Here is a 21,733-nt window from a genome sequence, read left to right on the forward strand (position 1 = left end):
GTCTTCTAAGGGAAAAATAACTGAAACATTAACATAGTTTGCCCATGTTAACACAATAGTTCTGTTATTTTCACTTGGGCCATACTCAGCTGTGCTGAATGTTCGTCCCTGAGGCAGCCAAGTCACACTCCTGCCTGTACTGGGGAACTGACCTGCACAGGCAGAGAGGAGCTCACCCCGAGCCTCGGCTGGCAAAGCAGCGTTGTCTGACTGCAAAGGTGCTGGCTGATCTAGAGAAAAGGAAACTTGATTGCATGTTACATGTCCTTGGGAGGGCTTTCAAGGGACTCCTCAACCAATGACCTCCACCAGCCTGCATCTACACAGGCTTTCCCACCTCAGCCAAACCAAGGAGACATGCTGATCCCTTGCTGGCCCACGGTCCAGCTAGGGAGCAGAGAGCTGGCTCTCCCCTCACCAGGGCTCAGTCAAGCCCTGACTTAACTTTCTAGGTGGGGGAGCGAGCCGGCGGGATCCCCCTGAGGAAAGCCCTCTCCCCGCAGCTCCCCCCTTCAGCCCACCCTCGCCCCTTCCCGCTGCCACGGTGCCAGGTGCTCCTTTCCGAGAGCCGCCCCTGCCCGCCCGCAGCCAGCGCAGAGCGGTGTGGGCCGCACGCTGTGCCCTCCACAGAGGGACGAGCCCCGCCGGCCACTGCAGGGGGGAAAACCCGGGTGAGGGGATCCGGCGAGCCGCCCCTTGCACGGGGCACCCCGCACTCCTGCAGCCCGACCGCGCTTCTGCCCAGCCCGCGGCTGCCGCTGCCCTGAGCCCCCAGCCCGGCCCGGCCACCGCCGCATCCCCGGCGCCCCCCGCCCGGTCCCTCCCGGCGGCGCTGATGTCACATCCGCCGCCCGTGTCCGTCCAGCCGCGCTGGCTCCGCCGTCTCCCGGGCCCAAAGTTTGGCGGTGGGCTGGCCGGGGGCGGAGGGGAGGGGCGGGGGTGGGACGGGGCCGCGGAGCCGCTCTGGCAGCTCGGGCAGCGCCGGCCTCGCCCGCCCTCCCCGCGCCGAGGCTGCCCGCGGAATGAGCGTTCCCCGGGCGGCTGCTGCTGCCGCTGCCGCCTCCAGTCGGGCTCGGGCGGGCGGGCAGGGAGCGCAGCTGCCGGCGCGGTCGCTGCAGCGGGAGCGGAGTGAATGACCGAGAGGAACGGCGCGGAGAGGCAGCCACGGGATCAGGATGCGGGCGGCCGCCAGCATCCTCAACCTCCTGCTGCTGTCCTTGCTGGCCGGCCTCGATCCCTCCAAGGTAGGAGCCGGCCGGGCGGCAAGTTCTCCCGCAGCGGCGGAGCCGACCCGCACACGGTGTATGCGGTAGCGGGCGATGCGCTGGGCGGCCCCGGGGAGAGGCGGGTGCGTGTCCTTGGCCGTCCGAGGGGCCAGGCGGGAGAGCTCGTGGCGGGAATGGCTGTCCCCGGCCCCGGGATTCCCGGCCCGAGGCGGGACAGCCGCCCGCGGTCAGGGGGCTGCGGGCGCGATGCGGCGGCGCCCACGGCCCCGGAGCGCAGAGCGGGCACCCCCCGCACCTGCCCGCGACCCCCGCACCGCCACACGCAGGAGCTGCACCCGCCGCAGAGCGGGCTGGGCGGGCTCCCCCCTGCCCGAGGCCGGCAGCTGTCCAAGGCCGGCAGCTGCACAGCCGGAACGAGCGGCGATCTGTCCCACCCAAGGCACGGAGGCGTTTATAGTGCTGGGTGACTGCACCAGTGCCGGGGAGGCAGCGAGGCGCTGGGAGCAGAGATCGACAGCCTCCGAAAGGAAATAAATTTGTTTAGAGTGGAACCGGAGGCATCACGTGAAGACACTGAATTTGGTACTATAGCCACGCTCGGGGCTGCTGCAGAGTGCCGTTATTTTCAGCTGTGTTCAGGTCACCAAAAGATCACATCTGATACTGAAGTACTGATAAAAGCAAACAATATGTTTTAGCCATGCAACCTGGTTTATGACGGAGATTTTAGATTAAGTCATTTAAAAAATCGGAAATGCACTATACCACTTAAGAGCAATAATGACTCAAAGCCCCTAGGTCTGCAGCTGTCTGTAGAGCTGTATTTTATAGATGTAGAACTTGTCTCATTTGCCTTTTTGTGGTGTGCAGTCTTGTAACTGTGAACATTGAGAAAACATTCTTATACTATTGCAGTCTATTACCAGCAGCAGTCTGTACCGTGTTGCCACAATTTATATTGTATGTTGCTGAATCTCAATTTAACGATACCATTTAGGTACCAGACAACCACGTGAGGCAATGTTCAGCTCTTCTGGGAGGTTTTTCCTTTAAAATAAAGATATTAATCATATACAAGTATGCACTGAATTTCTAACAATATGGAAAAGATGCTCCTCTTTAAAAACATAAAAACAGAACCTAAAAAGGAAGCCAGTAGAAAGCTGATTTACGCATGCAGTATTCTGACTGCTTTTCAATCAGTAAGATACAGTGACAACTTAAAAAAGCAGGAGGTGGTAGAGAATTAATAACATTATCTAAGAAATCAGTTATATCAATTCTATTTAATAGGAGCTATTTGAAAGCATCAGCTATTGCTGTGTCTGTAGAGAGTCATCAGGCAATGCACACACAGGAGTTTCACATCTGTGCAAATAGCAGCACATGGTCACATTATAATTACAGGTTTCCACACACGCATTTTCTTTATTTTTCTGTCTTCTCTTACCCTTAGTGAGATCTATAAAGTTAAATACTTAGAGACACTGCATGAAAGCTGGAAAACCAAAATTTGTGTCACTCTGTCCCCAGAAGAGTAGAATCACTACCGAAACAAACAGCTGATCGAATTATTCTTTTAGTTCAGGCTCTGAAATAACAGTGGGAAGAAATGTTCCATCTTATGTGTCTGTCACCATCCAGCACTGAAAACCAGGACGAGGCACTGGAATGAAGTGGCATAAATTAACTTTTGAAACTTTGCTTCCAGCCCTTTTTTGCTTTGGCATACTGTGCAGAAGGCATGAAAATGGCCTTCTATTCATCACTCTGTGTGACATTTTCAGGGATATTAAAATGTTCTTTACTGACTATTTTGACTTTGTCAAGGGTCAGGAATAAAAAAAGCTAAAAAGTCCTTAAAATTAGATTAAAATTAGAATTCTTAGTCAAAATCTGGCGTCTATCAGAGTTAAACTGGGTTTTCATAAGCAAAAAAAAGTGAAGTCAAATTCATGCTACACCACATTAAGCATAAAAAAGATACCACATGGCACATAATTAATGTTGTTGACTATGAACAATATATTTCATATTTCTATGAAAAATTATATCTGTAAAAATGTTTACAGGCTATTTTTAGCAAAAAAGTACAAGTTATGACTGAACTCTCACTTTAGAAATGGAACTAGTACTCAATTATTTATCTTGCTTTACGCTAAATTGAAATAGAATAATTTTCTGCTCTGCAGGTTAGGAAGCAAATATATGATATGAAGCTAATTGTAGAAAACAAGGGGATGTTAAATTCCTTCTTTGTGCAGTATGCTCATGATTAGACAACTTTTTACATGCCCTTGACACTCACAAACTATTCAGCTTATGGAGATAAATCTCATCAGACATTTCAAGTATACGCAATACCTTCCTATTGGTGTCCCACATAATTTTCAGGTAATTATTTATTTTACTGATCAATTATTTTAAAATAATGCCTGGGGGAATAAAAAAGCTCTAATTTAATACCAGGCCATCACTGACTCAAGACTGCTGTCCACAGGCACTCCTATTACGACAGAGATGTTATGCTAAACTTACTTGGTTATTTACTAATAGTGAAGTGTTTAAGTATCGCCATCTTATGGTAAAATATGTAACAAAAATTGATATATAATTCTTCAGTCTCTGGAACATGAACATTTTATTTCAACCACAGTAATTTATTGCCCATGCTTTTGAATTCTTTTTTTTTTTTTTGCTAATAACCTTGATATCGAATATTGACCCAGTGAGGAAATGTTTCTTTAACAAATTGAAGACAGCTCACTAACAATAAATTTTAACACACTTAATGCTAATTACTGAGTATCAATTTAAGGTACTTATTAAATGTTGTATTTGTTAACTTTATTCTATTTTTTCTCTGTATTTACATAGAAAAATAAAAAAATATTGATGATATTTCATTAAAGGTCTATTTCCAGCAGAGTGATTAGACATTCAGCAGGAAGCCAGCTAAAGGGAAAGAACTTCAATATAAAGCCTTTCTTTTGTCTTACTCTTGAAAGAATTATCTTGAAAGAAGAAACTGTTCAAGATTAGGACATTTCTAAGAGTTACTGCTAGATGGCATATCTGTGCTGCTTTTCTATACCTGGAGTTTTCTGTAATGGCCTTCACAGTATGTAATGTGGACTTCTTTTGTAAGGGTTGCTTTGCTGGCCATCATTTGATAATCACAGTAGTATAACAAAGCAAGCATTTTACAGTCAGGTAAAGCTGCTCCACATAGAAATCAAGCTCAGTGTGTTTCCAAGTCTAGACGGCATTTTTTAAGTTTAATTTTGAAAATTTAAATAGATCTGAAAAATCTGTTCATGTTTCAATGCAGTTAATGAACTTCAGGCCTTTAAATTTTATAATGGCTATATATCCTACATCTGTTTCATTTCCTTTATTTGAATTTTGCAAAAAATGTGTCAGAAGACAAGTGCCAAGTACAATCCCAAATGGAAGCTTAGTATCATTAGGGACAGTTACAGAAAGCAACTGTGATTTATGTTCCTTGCTCAGGATAACAGGATGTTTGGGGAATGTTAACACTAAAAAATAAAAGCAAATTTGAAAGCAGTCATCTATTTTTGCATGCTTAATTAAACTTTGCATTTTGATCTTTGGAATGGCTGTGTTTCTAGATTTTAAAAATTATGATTTTCCCACACAGTCACACTATACAAATAGCCACTAAAATCTTTCTTTTCCCTGCATTTCAAGAACTTTTCAGCAGGAAGAGTGCCCTGCTTTAGTGCTGCTTAGCAATGCAAATTAATTCATCTCTATTGCAACATTTTATAAGAATACTATGTACAAAAAAGGGTTACCACAATATACTATTATTATTGGAAATATGACTCACGGGACTACAATACACCGCAAAATTTAATGGAAATCCCATTACCTACTTGGAAATTAATTGACCCTGTTTCCTACAGTATTAGTAGTTAGTCAATATGGAAATCATACATAATTATTTAGCCTGCAAGATTTAAGAATGCTCTAAATCATTAATTGCTGAATGTGGTCAACTCTCACTTGGTGCCTGTTCTCCCATTTCTGTGCAACGTGATTCAAAAGCCATTGAAGAACATCCTATTACTATGAATATATCTGGCTTTCTCCCAGATGTCATTCCAGTTACGTTACTCTCTCTAGTAACTTCAGTCAATGTGTAAACACCAGACTGTTAACACTACTGGTTCTTCCTGCAGTGATCAATCCAGTGCCTTCCGACCTTTCAGTCCTGGGAAAAAAAGGATGCTTCATATATTTTCTGTTCATCTACACTCAATGTCATACATCCACCATTATGTTATATAAAATCACAGAAAGGTATTCACTACATCATTTTAAGTAACATATATTAAGATATTGGAAGAGAATATGCAAAAACACGCACATGAATGACATCTGCACACGTGCTAACTCTCCTGGTGCTATCAGACATCACATGGTCTTTAAAGGCTTTTTAAAACTGTTGATGCTATGGAAAGAGGTTTTTTTTTTCTCTGTTTAAAAACAGATTCCTCTTCTGCTTACTATTATGACTGCTACTCCTTTAAATACACTCAAAAACCAATTCTATATGTTATACTAAATCTCAAAAAAAATTGTATATGTACATATATATATATGTATATACACAGACATATTCTTACAGGAAACAATCATGTTTCCATTAGATGCATATTGCCTTCAGGTAACCAGGCTTCCAACTTTCTTCTGTATTTGGCCAAGCCATAAGCCAGTGCAAGGAAGAAAAAGAAGCAGGAAAGGGGACTGTCAGGACCAGGAAATGCAGTATTGCAGCTATTAAAACAACATTAAAACAGCAGCTCTAAAAATGGTGTTTCTGCTTGGCTAATGATTTACCACAGTTGTAAATTTCAAATTAAAATACATGATGTTCATAAGGAACCTATGAAGAAATGAACAGGGAGTCATCAGAGAGAGTCCAGTCTATTTTGGGCACTGAAGCCCCCTTTTTCAATACTGTAGTACGACAGAAATGCTTCAGGGCATCACTTAAGCAGTCTTACTGAATCTTCACAGAAAACCAGTTAAAATTCAAAAGCCTTCTGTAAATCTTTGCAGCAGTAGTCTGGGAGAAGTCCTCTCAAGGACCGTCTTTCACAAGAGCAGCAGTCCATTGGTACTGCTTCACTCCACAAGGCAGTAGATTTCTTGTTTAAGATGAAACCTAGAGAAAGGTTTGTGTGCCTGGGTTTGAATACAGAATTCTTTTCATAGTAAGAATTCAGAAACAGTGGAAAACTAATCTTACTTTCAGAATTTCAGAAATCTGTGGATTTACCTCAGATTTCCAGACCAGATCTATTATTCCCATGTTTTTAAACATGTTTTTAAACCAAGATGTGTGACCCAAGCACATGGTTCTATCCACGTTAACAAGTCCACCTAAGAACTTAGCCAGCAGAATTCTTAGTCCTCTAGGTCAGTAAAACACAGAGATACAGTAGCAATACATATTACTCTTAAAAGTACTTTGAAATGTATCTTGGAGACAACCTTCTATGTCACAGCATTACTTCCAAAAATCAGTGATACTTCACTGTAAGCATGAACTGCAGCTTCCAATTTTTTCATTAGTGACTCAAAAGCAACTGACTTTCCATCAGCAGCACAATTTACTAGAACACTTAAAACTATTTCAAAAACATTTTTATTGTCATTGTTTTAATTCCTGACATTAAGGAGCTTCTAAGTCTAGATTTGGTTTTGTTTGGAATTGGAGAATTCATATTTCTGTCTTAAAGAAACACCATGACACCAGAATGCAACATAACAAGGCCCTCTGTATGGATTAGCTTATCCCCATTCCATCCTGTTTGGAATAGGGCTAAAGATAAAGGAAGTTAGTACCAGTTGTCTAGTGACATATGTGTTGTCTAAAACTAGATGATCTCTAGGGTTCCTCTTCACTGGCCAGCTTCCAGAAATAGTTTCCTAAGAACTACCTTTTCCAACAACATGACTGATTCATATTAATTAATTGAATACACCAGGCAATGTCCATGTATGGGAAGGAAACACAGAGCACACAATATTGGTGATACAGGCAGTTAACATCGAGAAGATAACTGTACTAATGGATAGAGGAGCACACACAATTAATTTGCTTACTCAGAGTTTCATGGTGGTATCACACATAGCATATGCTTTTTTGTCATGCTGTCATCTGCTGCCTTCAGCTTCCAGACAGAGGTTTACTTCTCAGAAAGGCAAAAGGAACAACCAGGCATATTTTTCATAAGTCAGTAAACAATCATAAATTGGAACTTAAGTTATAGTCAAAGGCCTATTTAATACCAGACCTGTGGATATGGAATTTTGTAAATTCTCACCCAGCTGCTTCTATAGCTATGTCTCTTCACAAGAAAGAAAAACATTTTATGTAATTACTCATAAAATATGCACTCCTATTTATTTAAAACTTTTTCCTCGGGAGGAATTAGAGAAACTTTACTGTTCTGACCTCTTCTGAGCCTTTCTCAGACTTTTAAAGCACTTAAATAACTAAGCTAAAGCAGCCCCAGATAACACAAATGTAACATGTTTCATCCTGCATTCCCCTGAAGAACAGTCATCTGTCTGCTGCACTGCCTTCTAACTGAACAAATCCTTGGAACTGTGATTTAATGTTTCTGTTTACTTATTTCACCAAAAAGCATACCAGTCAGCATAACAGTCCTCATAACAGCAGCTTAAGCAAATTCTGAAAGCAAGTAGCTTTTCACTTGCTCTGGTGTTGGAAATTGTGTTTGCTTTCTCTGCAAGCTGTAAAGTAACCTGTAAGGGGGGAGCCAGAACAACTGGAAAATACTAACTCTGTTCAGAGTGAGAACTGAGTGAACTCTCTTATCAAGGGCCAATCACAACATGGTGAATATTATTCTTAAATTATTGGGACATGTTATTAAAAAAGAGTTTTGTAGAGAATTTCTTGAACCTCCTAGTTTAGAACCAATGCTACAGGAAAACACTTCAAAATGCGTTTCAGTGCGTCTCCTTTCAATGAGACAACTAAGCACTTAAATAATTTTCCATATATGATATTGTAAATGTTATTTGAGTTTGGACTTCAGTCTTAAAAATAGATTTACACAAATATGAACTTCAGCACATTTAGAATACATTAATACCTGTGGTGACAGCAAATAATATTGATCTGATTATAAACACAAACCTATCATATGCTTCCTTACTCATATTAAATGAGGTTTTTCAGTCTCAGCCTCCCTACTGCAATTATTTTTTTCCTATTCCTTTTGTATAATCTCTTAAATATTATCCTAACTATTCTACCTTCTTATAGTAAGACTGCATTTTCAATATATGGTATCAGGATGTTTTTTCCAAGAAAATACACAGAAAAAAGTGTAGTTGTAACATTGAACTATTGTTACAAACAGTAACAGATAGTACATAGAATAGATGATGATACAAAAAATGTAGATACAGCTGTAGATACCTGCACTCAGTTCAAAGCAGGTGTGTTACAGGTTTGAATTTCTTATGAGGTCTCAGATCAGTATTGCTTGCTGTCATCACAGGTATTTCTGGGCACTTGCATAAAGAATATAGAGATGTATGTCAGGCAGAGTAGCCTAAATACAAAGATTGCCACTGACCTGTTTTCCCTCCTGTCTCTGAATACCTGCATACTTACCAAAACACTAAAAACTTGAGTGTTAACAATCTCCCATGAGGATCAGCTTTAGCCACAAGCAAAGATTATGGTCTCCTATACTTCTGACTTTTTAAAGCCTCAGTTCCCTTCTGACTCTTTAACCCAAAGGCTAATCCTGCTTCCACCTTTGCCTGCCCCATAACAGGCAGGAATCTGCTGACTTCAGATACCTCCTCAATCCCCAGCACAAATTTTGCAAGTGCTCTTGCTTTTCTTTGTGATTAATGTGTTGATATGAAAATGATATGGACATTACTGTTCAACAAGCTCAGCAGTATGTATGTTAGGAACATATGCAATTAAACTAGGTATGCAAAAAAAGTAGCTGAAAGATGGAAGCTATATTCCATACTGTGTCACACAAAAATTAGTTTCCAGTTTTATGGAAGTGTCCTGGCCCAGAAGAATATACTGAAACCAGAAGCAAAGAACAGAAGTTCCTCTAAGGTAGAAGGGCATGTAAGTAATAGAATTGGCTATGTCTTTACTCCACTACTGAATTTGCATATAAAACTACTGAAGTTATATATGCACCACATATTCCTACGGTCTGTGATATGACAGGTTCACTTATGACATCAACAAGTCTGTTAGTTGTGGCTCTTACAAGGTTAAGTAGCTGATTTGCATTCTAATCCTCTTTAATAAGAAGTTTACAAAAATAATTTTTAATGACCTTCTGCTATACTAGTTCTGCAGACACTGCTAAAATAAGCACTTCCATATTAGCAGATGGTATAGAAATACATTTCTACCTTGTTTCCCTTCCATACTACTTGCTGTGATCAGCAATCTATGCAGCACAATTCAAGGAGTTCAGATTTCTGTGCTGTAGTTGCTGTCTTTTGCTGATCTTTCTTTGCCCTCTGGACTTGCTTTTTCTCGTAAAGCCACATGCATATGCTGTTCAGGTCAATGAATGTGAGTATCTTCACTGCAGTGATAGAGTAAAATAAGCATATCCAAAGTTCCAGGTACCGACCTTATGTTTACATATGGGACCCTTCTGGTTTTAGATGGTTGCTGTTGTCCTTATCTGGAGTAGATGTTGCTGATGCAATTCTGTGAGAACTCACAATAGCTGCAATGTTATGTCCTTTCTTTAAAACAGCAAAATACAACCTCAGCCTGTGGAGAGATATATACAGATACTTGTTCCCCTTCTGTTTCTCAATGAAACAGACCGTGCATTTGAAGAAAATTTTGAATGGAAAGATTGTCTTAATCAGTGTTCTCAGAATGCTCCATTTATTTAGACCATGGTGTTTATCTTTTTCAGATATGAAGTGCTCCTTCTCTAAGGTGGTCTTTCTCACCTCAAGCAATCAGAATGAAAAACTGCATTGGCTAGAACACAATGGTCATTAAAAGTATTTCATGAAGCAATAACTTGCTTTTACGAGTGCCACCAGGGACTAGATTGAGGAATTTTAGAGCAGCCAGAGAAGTACGGTTTCTCCTCCCAAAAATACCTTTATTTATACTTCAGTCAGTGCTAGCTTTCCCCCTCTTCCTCCTCCCGCTGTGAGCTCCAGAGAGCAGCATGAGGAAGAAGCAAATGCTACACATCTGCTCTTCCAATTCCTTCAACATCATCCGTGTGTGGAGGGATGTACAGGCAGATCTGTTCCTCTACTTGTCGGACTAGACAGTGAAATTATCCCTGATGGATATGATGTGTTGGCTTAATTTGTGTTTCTTCCAGCCTGAATGAGAAGTGAAGAGACATGCTTCCTTTGCAGATTTCAAAACCAGAAGACAGAATGACATGGCTTCCCTGATATCTCTGATAAGGCCACTGTATAGGAAGCCACCAGGCAATACCAAAAGCATTTTTTAAATTTTTGAGAAAATGAAACAAAAGGGATTTTGATATAATACTGGTAGTAATCTGTATTATTCAAATTTGCCCAGTTCTAGATTTGTCACGTGAGAAAGCTGCAGTAATGGCCATTACCCCTATTGTGCATACAGGAGAAAAATTTACCCAGCTGCTCCTGGCACTCATACTACATTCACCAGTGTCTTTCAGGAATAAAATTAATTGCTCTTGCTGATAGCTCTTTCCCATTTAGAAATACCATAGAAATTAAATAATGTTAAGACTGGTTAGGCCATTGAGTCCATCTCCTTACAAGGGACATGACCATTTTGTGTTTTCTTATATGGTTTCCCATATCACTTTCTAAGTGGATGATAATAGTGATGTAGTTATTGAAAAATGTGCCTGATAAGCCCTAATTGCCTAGCTCTTCTGTTAAATAGAAACAAGGTTGCATCTTTTCTTCTTCGGAATTTTCCCAAACTATATGCAAGTATATATTGTCTAACACTTACATCCCCCTTCTCATTAGCATTCTTGGACATAAGCTATTTGTATTTTGTGATTTTCTGTTTTTAATAGCCTCTGATGCCTAAGAATGACTGATGTTATATTTTCTCTAATTAGTCTGGACCCCTACCTCCAGTAACTATTTTCGTGTTAAATTATCACTCTTTTTTATCCATTGCCATAAATTTCAATTACAGTTCTAAAGACTTACTGTATCGTGCCATCATTAGCTTCCCAAACTTAGGCAGATTTTATGAAACTAATAAATGTGATATTTTTCTTTTCTAATATTTTTGCTTCCTCTGCAAAAAAATCTGCTGTCATTAGCTAATTTACTACCAAAGTCCTTAGGCTTCTCCTTTCTTCTCTCTCCAAAATGCTCATTGTTATTCTGTACCCACACACTCCTTGTTTGCAATCTTGGAATGCTTTCTGACTAGCCACGTTCCTTACAGGTGCCCCTAACAGCTAAGGCATTTGTATTTGCCGTATTTAGTTGCCTTTAGAGGATGGCTGCTTTTTCCAGGAACCTGATATCTTTTGGGTTTGAGAGATTCTTAAAGAGTTTTGCTAAGTTTTGACAGATTCTTCCAGTCCCCTCTATATAATTTCATATGCTGAATTTTATTATTTTTATTATTATCTTTAAAGTAATTGAAATAAATTCCTCTGAGCTACAAATAAGAGCATGTCAAGCCAAATGCACCGTTTACCTAAGGAAAGTATCCCAGCATTACAAGAATTCACAATTGTGGTTCATGCATCATATATGTTGAATTTACTTGAAAGTCCGTAACAGACAGACCTAGTAACTTGTTCACTGGACTGCAAAGACTTTCAGCTAGACTTCTAAGGGCATATATCCAAATTCTGGAGCAGTTACTCCAATTAGTATCAGTTTAACTAAAATGCTTTATGGCAGGGAGTGAAGAGAGGCTGAAGAACCCACCACTGCCTAAAGGTGCCTTTTTTTATATATTCATTGTTTTGGGAGGCCATTTTTTAATATAAGTCTGCTTGAACAAAGTATGGACTGTAGCATGAGGAACTAATGGTCAGCATACCTACCACCATCAACTTAAACATAATCTGAAGAAATATTTTAAATAATCTACTTGCTCATTTTAATTCTTTTTAAAAATTATATCCAGTCAGAAAATTCACATTTGCAGATCAGGCATGTTATTTCAGAGTCCCTGCATTTTCTGCTGAACTCTGAGTTCAGAACATTTTAAAATTGTCAGCATCCAGTCAGAGACATCCTCATGCCAAACAGAGCACATCCTCCCCATTTCCAGTCAGTGAGGCTTTGCACTTCTGTTTTCATGAGGTGTGCCCAGACCTACAGTCACTGATGTTGGGGGAATTCTTGCCTGACAAAATGACAAGGCTTATTCCACAGCATGAGTGCCATGGTGTCTGTTAATTACAAGACTGCTTGGAGATCAACTTCCTTGAAGAGTAGCTGGCTGAAAGACCAGATATAACACTGGAGGTAATGGGAACTTTGGAACAAACCCTTAAGTGCCTAACTGTGTATACAGGCTATGCCACTGCTGACTCTTAAAAGTGAGCTCTAAATCCAATTCAAAGCTATATGCTAGACCACCTGCACTGTTTACCTTGAAACTTCAGTTGTCAAATGGCACCAAAATTGTTAATTCTGAATTGTGTCGTTTGAAACAGTGCCTACATTATAAATGCTGAATGCGTGAGATATCAGCCTTATAAAGTGTAGAATCAATCTCAGTTGAAAAGGCTGTGATACAGTGAGAGCTTGTGATGAAAAGAAGGATGAAAGTAATAAGGACTTAGCAGAATGTGCTAAATAGTGGACACATTGTGAAAAATGTACTAGATATTCTGAAAAGTGGGAAGAATAGGCTTAGAAAGGGAAGATAAGAAACCCAAATGATAACAGTGTGAGGATAAAAGAAAGAATTCTACTGGGAACAGCCTGGAAACACTGAAAATGGAAAAAGTTGGATGATATCTTGAGGGCTGTTTTGTCTTTCATAAAGGCACTGATCTATTAATAAAAATAAGACTAACGGTATGAAAATAGATTGGGACTGGGATATATTTCATTAAAAAATATACTGCTGAGTGTCTAAAGAAAGCCCTGTGGTTGTACCTCTCTCTGCCTGTCAGCCAGCTGTGAGTTAGAATGTTACCACACCTTTGGCAAGGTCAGCAAGCTTATGCCCATCAAAGATTATCTCTGCCCAGACAAGCACATGAGCACAAGATGCCTATGAAGGAAATGAGGATGAAAAATATCAAATGATTCAATATTTTTCTTTCCTAACACAATGCCCTCAGCAGATAGGAAAGAAAACAGAAATAAAATCTTCCACAAATAGTTATTCCAATTTTTAAACAAACCTAGGTTAAAAATTGTTTATACTACTTTTTTAGCAAGTAAAATAAATGATGGAGTAGCACATTAGTGAATATTGTAATATATTTTTTAATACAAGTTTATATTTTTACTTGCATTTATCATTTATGTAGGGTAACAAATTTTGCATACTCACTTAAGAAATACCAATATACTTAAGGCTTATCAGTCCAAAGTAGCTCAAATTTTAGCTTTCAGACTTGTGAATTATTCATAAAATAGCTACACACCAGGAATTATTTATAGAAATGTTGCTGAAAATAGTACTCTGTCTGCCGACTGATTCTAGTAAAAGAGGAAGATAATTTTGTTAAATTGTTTAGATCAAATTATCTGCTTAGCCTTATTATTGAGTATACAGTGCAGTCTATTTTTAACTATAATGGCATTCTCAGCACTTCTCAGGAGAGTATGATAGAGCCTAACAAATTCCACTGCTTATGTTCTGTAGGCCTACTGTGAATGTACAATTATGAACAGATTCAGTATGAATTTACTTTGAATTGCACTATCTTTCACTGCCTTTCTGGGAACTGCAAAGCCATCCTCTTCTGTTTGTGTCCAGATTTTTGTCTTTTGAGGATATCATACACTACTGCAGAAGAATCAATATATCTTCCTATGAGAAAGAGTAAATAACATGACTTTTACTATGGGATTCGCAAGGGATTTGTATAGTACAATATCAAGACCATAAATTTCCTTATTCTATAGCTAGAAAAGGAATGTGCTGTAGTTAAGTTAGTCTGAGGTACAATGAAAATACATTAGGACACCTAGGCCAGTGTTTCTGCACAAGGATCAATGGAGTTGCAAACAGTCTGCACTGCAGCAGGGAAACAGTGACAAAGACTATGGAGTGACTTAGAGCCAAAGAACATCAGAGAAGCATCTGATCCTAGAAGCTGTGTCCTACAGAACTGGTTTACAGTTTTTATTTATTCTTGCTGCAGAGTTATAAGACATTTTCTCAGAAAAACACAATCACACTGCACTCCAAATCAAGTTCTTGGGGAAAAAAATTATTTTATTTTCCTATTTCAGTACTCTTTTTCTATTACTCCTTGGGGGGGAGAATAGTTTGGATTTCTTAGATATTTTTGCTCTGTCATTTCCATTAAAGGAAAAAAAAGAAGCTTGTGAGCTCCCATATATGACATCAGGAAAACATAAATGGGAGTTAATTTCTTCATTAATACCAGACAAAGTCATCGTATTTTAAAGGGAGGAACCATCGACAGTGGATCTTTTCAGGCACCATATTGCTTGGATGATTCTGTGGATTCAGGATGTTTCAAAGGAACAAAAAAGAATTATACTTAGGAAGCCAGAACTTGTACCCCTTTTGCTTTGGCCATTCAGTTTGTATATGGTGCAGGAGGATAACATAAAATTACTTTATCTCTGGTCTCTGTTTCTAATTGAGAGATGCTGTAGCCCCTGAGCTCTGTCAAAAGTCAAACAGGCAATTATACCAGTTGAGGATCTGACTCTAACTAAATTTTTTGTTATAATTTTGTGGTGTTACTGAGTCTAGACTGATTCTGCCATCCCCAAGCCAGTAATTACTGGCTGTGCCTGGGACTGACACCTGCACAGCACTAAAAAGTTAGATGAGACAGAATCTGGCCACCCTTATTTAACATCCTTGTCCCCATTTTATTCCTTCCCTCCTCCTCACTAGAGGAATTCTAAGCTGAAATAACAAGGCATTTTTCACATCACTGCTGTCACCAGAGGTGACAGTCAGGCTGACTCAGGACCCATTCTAGTGCTGAAGCAAAGTTTAGCTGGTTTATGTGTGCTGGAATTCTCAATTGCCTTTTCTCCTCTGTTTGAAAGATTTTTAACAAAGAAAGTTATTCTATTTATTCCCTGTTCATCATTAGCTAAATAAAACTTCTCCATCAATATTTAGTTCTGGTAAGACTTTAATATTCAAATAAACCCATATACTCCAGCAAACATGTCCATTATTACAGGTTACTTGGAGTTGATCAGGCATGTATAAAGATTTTTTTTTCCCCCTAAACAATATTTATTAATTATGTTTCAAAAGAAAAAAAAAAATCACCCTGAGTGTCTTCATTCTATATGTCCAGTGAACCAACGAGCAAAAGGAATGTCCAGAGAACAAAATCCTGACATCCTTTACAGTGGTGTAAACAAGGTACCACACTGAAGGCAGTCACTTCAGGGTTAGTTAGATACCAGAAGATACCAGAAGACACAACGGGACTCTCTACTTTTTGAGAAGACAGGTAATTGAATAATATACTGACGTTTAAAGCTTAGAGTCACCACTAACAACCACCTTAAAGTACGCTCAGAATTGCATTTCATACACAGAAAGGCTTATAGAACTAAACATCATTTATATTTGGTAAGGATTTTGCTCATCATTTTTCTATTAGTTATCATGCAGACACTGTTTCATTATTTGCCAACACCAGGACTGGAAATCTGCAAAACACAGATATAGTAGTTTGAATTCATGCTGCTTTTTTCAGCTCAATTTTCAGAGACTGTTTTGAGAACAGTGCAATATCAGAGTGTGAAAAAGAGAATGGTTCTGTTCTTTCTGTACACAGTGGCAGACAACATGATTTCTTTTACCGTGCACACTCGCAACCAAGTAATTATGTTTGGTGAAGAGACAATATGGAGCAAAATCCTTAATCCTTATCCTGTCTAACTGAATAAGAATTTAGGGATTTAGTTCTGCATAACAATGGCCTCACATTATTAATATATGATTACCTGTACCACGTTTAGTGGTTAGATAATATGTTGTCACCTAGTGTTTAGTATTTATTGTACATAATCTAGAAACAAAGTGCATTTATCTGAGGTTGTCTTACACATGCACTTATATTCTCCATACATTGTGAAGTGCATATAGACATGCTACTGAGTCATACACAAGTTATATTTGTATTATTCCAAATCTACAGCTTACAGGCTAGATTTTATCATGGGTGTATTCAGCTACAATCAGTAGATGTCACATTCAGTTCTACCTCCATTGCTGTCACTCCAGGGTTTTAGGAGTTTAACTGTAGATTCATAACCATGACAGGAACACACATTGTTCATATCATATGGAAAGTAACAAGCTTTTAGAACTCCTCTTTGTTCTGGGCTGGACTGACCACACTAAAATACTATGACAGCCTTAGGTTAAAGTGTCTGTCTAAATTAAAATCGTTATTATTACCAAAGAGAAATTAAGGAGCAATTTGAAAGACAATGAAATGGAAAATAATTTAGTCAGACTTGATCCAGACTTAAATACTTAGTGCCTTTCTGTGAATTAAAATTTGGTTGAACAAAGAACTTGAGCTTGGATAACCTACTGTTAACCCATATGAAGCAGTTTTGTGGAGTCCCTCTGAGAAACTCCTATGGCACTTAGGAGATGGTTGATTAACTGCACTGCTGTGACAGCTTCCACCCCCATGGAGTTTCCAGAGCATGCCTGTCAGGAAACCCTCACTGGAAAATTAGTCTGCTCTTTACTGACTGAACCTGAAAAGATGAAAGTGCAGTAGAATTATTTGCCAACTGACACAAGTTGATTCCTTGTCCTGCGATGCCAATAAGTGTCTCAGAGGTCTGAGAAGACAGGGAGCAAGAGAGTCATATAATCCAGAGAGCACTCCATGCTCAGACATCCTTTCTCAGCCAGTGCAGGACAGCTAGAGAGTCCCAAGGCATCCTAACAAAACCCAGAAAGCTCCTGTTTCTTGATTTATGTCAGCCTTCATTCTTACACTTGTATTTCATTCTGTCTGTGAAACAGCTCAGTGTTGAGCTACAGCAGTTTTCTTTGGCAGATGGTTAGCATGTTACCCAGTAGGAACACCATACTAGGCTGAGGAAAAATCTTAAGTGTCACTATAGAATAAGGAATAAAGAGTATTACCTCGTTCAGCTTTCAATAATAATGTTCCAGATTGATTGTTGTAAGCCTAAACACCCATTGCCTCTCTGATTTCTTGGCTGTCCATAATCTAAGACAGAATTATCCATTAAATCTCATGTTATTCTGTTAGTGCATACATTTCCTTCTGGTTTAATCTGTTGTTTTTATTTGTATTCTTCTCTTTTTTCTTCTTTAATCTTGTATTAGGCTATGAAGTTGGGTTTTTTCCCCTCTTTTACAATAGATTGCAGACAACTGTTTGCCAACCCAGAAGGCTTAAATTACATTATGAGTATAGACTATAGATTGCCTTAGATTCCTCATAATTACTAAAGACTGACTTTGTGCAGCAAAGTAATGTCTGTATGAATGCTGGAAGGCTTTTATCCTAATGGTTACATTCATAATGCACAGGACAGTGTACTATGTTACAGCTCCATTGCAGCTCATACACCTTAGGCATAAGTTAACACCTTTAAGTAATAGACCACATTCTTCTTCAAGGGTGCTTTTCCAAGATATTCGTATTCCCAACTGTCAGCCCTTTCAGTTTCTGTTTCATTTTTAAAGGGTCTGTATAGTCATATCAGCCACACTTATTTTCCTCACATGGTCTCACAGATAAATAATATGTTTGATTATCTTCTTTACAGGCATCTAATATTTAAAACTTGAAATTTTTCACATGCAGACTCTAGGGCCAGTTTTCTCTCTTTTATTATTTGGAAAGTTCTTGAGAATTCTTTTATCTAATGGAGCAGCACTTGCACTTTGTGCTTTGAAACAGTGTTGTTTCCAATTCATTACATAAGGAGAAATGAGGCATCTTATGAAGTAAGCATTAGAATATGAAGTCAAAAAGTCTGCACTGCTAAGCCAGATTGATCCTTGGGGAAATTGGATATTTCCACCCCACTAAAAAGCTATTACAATCACATTCTTTCGACTGCCAAGCAAGCTGCACTAGAGACTCCACTTGCTCCCTGCTTAATACATCTGACTTCTAATACCTCACTTTTGAGTCAAAGCAAGAGATTTTGCCAGTCTTTTTGTGAATCTCTTGCATCTACTGATTCCCAACCTGCATTCCCATCATGGATTAATTAGATTCTAGCATCCTTGCCAAGTCCAGGACAACATAAACTTGCAGCAATGCAGGAACAATATCTTCTGAATTAAACACTGATTCCTCCAAGACTCAGAGTGCAAACAGAAGGAGTAAAAAGCATAAATGGCATTTATATCTAGATGGTACTTATACATTGAATATTTATACATTCAGCCTTGGCTTTCCAGTGTTGTCTCTAGAGCACGAGGCTACTGAGGTAAAAGCTGAAGTGTCTCATCTTCCATGTAAACCATTTTTTTCCTATCTCCTCCACTCTGCCTCCTTGCTTTGATGTGTTATCTGATCTTGTTACATTTTGAAAGGAATTATTTACAAATCCAATATATTCTGTCTCTGAGACTGATGATCAGCTCAAGAGATTTTTAGCCATAACATTTCCTGTATTTCTGGGAATTCATAACAAGAATGAAAGTCATCAAGAAACACTGATCAAGATACTAGTTTGTGGTTTTCCATCTGTTCTTATAGATAATGCACAGTCCAAAATTCATTTATAGGCAATTCATCATACCCTCAAGGAACAACTAGGAAAGTCCATACTAGGAAGGCTTAGACCTTAGCAAAGCTAAGTCTACAGTCTGATACCTCAGTTTCTCACTACCGGTACCCTCAAGTTACAACTCCTAGGAAAGTCTTTGACCTTGCAAGGAAAGATGGAAAATCTGGAGCCAGATTACAGAGTTCTTCTGAAAAAAGATCCATATCTGTGAGTCTCATTCTGAACTCAATTGTTTTGAATCCAGAAAGCAAACTGTAGCACAGAAGACTAATACACGTTAAGGGAGTGTTCTACGTCCATGTATGTATATAAGCTATGTAAAATTTTTAGGAAGATGTTATGTCACTTACTGAACCAACAGACAGAGAAAATGGTTTGCTAAGAGAAAAATTCAACAATTTATATGGCTTAAGAAACCAGGAGTTCTGAAAAATCAAAACCACAAGAACTTCAAACAGCTTCTGTACAGCTCAGACGTGTAACTTAACAATAAACAAACATGAAAGGCAGCAAAACACTAGGTTAGATCTCAGGATAAAACAAGATTGTTTGAATGTCCCAAGTTAAGTGTGTTTTTGTAGCCTGCTTTCCCAGGCACTGGAGCATTACCATAGGCTGTGTTGCTTTTAGAGTATGGCTATATCCAGTAACCTGTCAAACAAAATAAGCATATTTCAAGTCTCTTATCAATTTTTCAAAAGAATTAAAATATAAGCTGGTATTTATTCTAAATTCTTTGAAAAAAGAATTTATTCAGGTTACTAATAAACTATTGCATTTATGTAAAGCAAATTAATTTGATCTGAGGATCAAAAAGTCATTTTGACTTGTCTCTTTCACCTATTACCAACTGATTAAAAGGAAGCTTTCCAAAGTGTTTCTCTTTGAATCAAAGACATTAAACAAAATCTCCAATGATAAATTTAATATTTTAAATTCATCAGAATATTTTGAATTCATCATACTACTGATGGAAAATGTGCACGTCACTAACTTTATCTACTGAATTTCCTTTTAACTCATAAAATAACGCATCTGTATCCTTAGTATGCTAAACAGTGAATCAAAAATCTCACACTCCAGTGCAGAACTTAACAACATAAGCAAAGGTAATCTATCCAAACCAAAAGAACTGTTATGTACCTCTTGTGTAAATCTTGCAAGTCACACTTTGCCTTTAAAGTGATTTTGATTATTTGACTATAATGAGCAAAAACCATTTGCAAAGTGACTGTCATTTAATTAAGTTACTCCAGAGCTAAAATTTAGCACTTTATTTTAAAACTACCCTTAAATCCTTCCAAGAAAATGTGTTATAAATTCAAGTTGAAGCACCCTTCAGGATATGTCTTGTATTATCTGTAAAACGTGTGTGTGGTAGTAAAACAAAAAGAGCTCCCAACAGAGATAATTTCGAAAAGTATTATTAACAGTCTTCAGGATCAAGTAGTCATCCCTTGCATCAGATATAAGATCTACAGAAGTCTGTTTCCTAAACAGTCTGAAGTAGATGAGAAGCTGCAACAAGCTAATGTGTGGTTTATTGGGGTTTATTTCTATTGACAAAGCCAACATCTTTAAAATTGTCTGTTACTATCTGTCCATTAGGCAAGTTTTCTTGTTACTACTGATGGTGCACTGCTAAAACCATACATTAATGTACCTGCTTTCCTTCCCTTTTGACCACAAGAGAGCTTATGAGAAATAAGAACACAGACAGCAGACATTTCCCTGCAGCAGCCTTATTTTATGCTAGAGAATGTATTTTCACTTTTTTTTCTCCTGCATTACATATTAAAAAAAAAAAAGACTTAATTCTTGCAAATAGCCCTGTGGCATTCCAGCTGGCTCCAAAAAAGACAAATATTTTCCCTAAGCACTGGCTGAGGTGGGTTCCACCTGGAATCACTTTTCTCCTTATTTTTGACAGATTGACTGTGTTGTATTTATAAGAAAACAAATAAGCAATAATTTGTTAGTCTATCAAAAGCAAAAAGTCAATAAAGAAGTGTGGGTGAAGTGCAGCTTCTTCAGTTTCCCACTTTTGAGTTCCGCAAAATTTTCATTCAGCATCTTCCTATTTCTGTCAAACCATCTCTTTTTGTATAGATTTTAAATAATTTTATTCTAGTTATAAATTTAAAATGGATTTCCAAGGCTAACAGTGATGGTCCTTAGTGCTTTCTTATTGCTATTTAATTGCCTTAACATGACCAGCACTTTGACAAATTGGATAAAATATATCCATCTATTTTCCAGTTTCATGTTAATAGTTTTTACTGTTACTGTTTAATGTCTTGATGCTTTTTAAAAGCAGAAGATATGAACCTTGGCTAGAAGCACACTAATGTAAGACAAAAAATCAGAACAGAATTTTTGCTTGGTCAGGACAGGGGGCTGTAAAATACAGAAAAGAACTGTATAGTCTGAACTGTGCAGTAGTTTCGATTGAAATTTCCTTTTCTTGTTTTTTGGTCCTTGATGTGAGTTTTTGCATGTTTTTAAAATTAGAT

General features: G+C 38.6%; 1 protein-coding gene across 2 annotated transcripts in view; it reads left to right on the top strand.

Moving 5' to 3' along the window:
* The first annotated feature begins 932 nt into the window (after positions 1-932).
* The window catches only part of OLFM3 (olfactomedin 3), a 48,962-nt gene continuing 28,161 nt past the window's right edge, over positions 933-21,733 (top strand). The window contains exon 1 of one of the 2 annotated variants that reach the window (XM_027740817.2): positions 933-1,244. In XM_027740817.2, the coding sequence (XP_027596618.1) occupies positions 1,176-1,244 (69 nt within the window). In that variant the 5' untranslated portion in view covers positions 933-1,175. The remainder of the gene's footprint in view (positions 1,245-21,733) is intronic. The other variant, XM_027740816.2, reaches the window with a different exon arrangement.

The sequence above is a fragment of the Pipra filicauda genome, unplaced genomic scaffold (genome assembly GCF_003945595.2).
Source record: "Pipra filicauda isolate LSUMZ 115617 unplaced genomic scaffold, ASM394559v2 scaffold135_size2527700_pilon, whole genome shotgun sequence".
NCBI classification, from domain to species: domain Eukaryota; kingdom Metazoa; phylum Chordata; class Aves; order Passeriformes; family Pipridae; genus Pipra; species Pipra filicauda.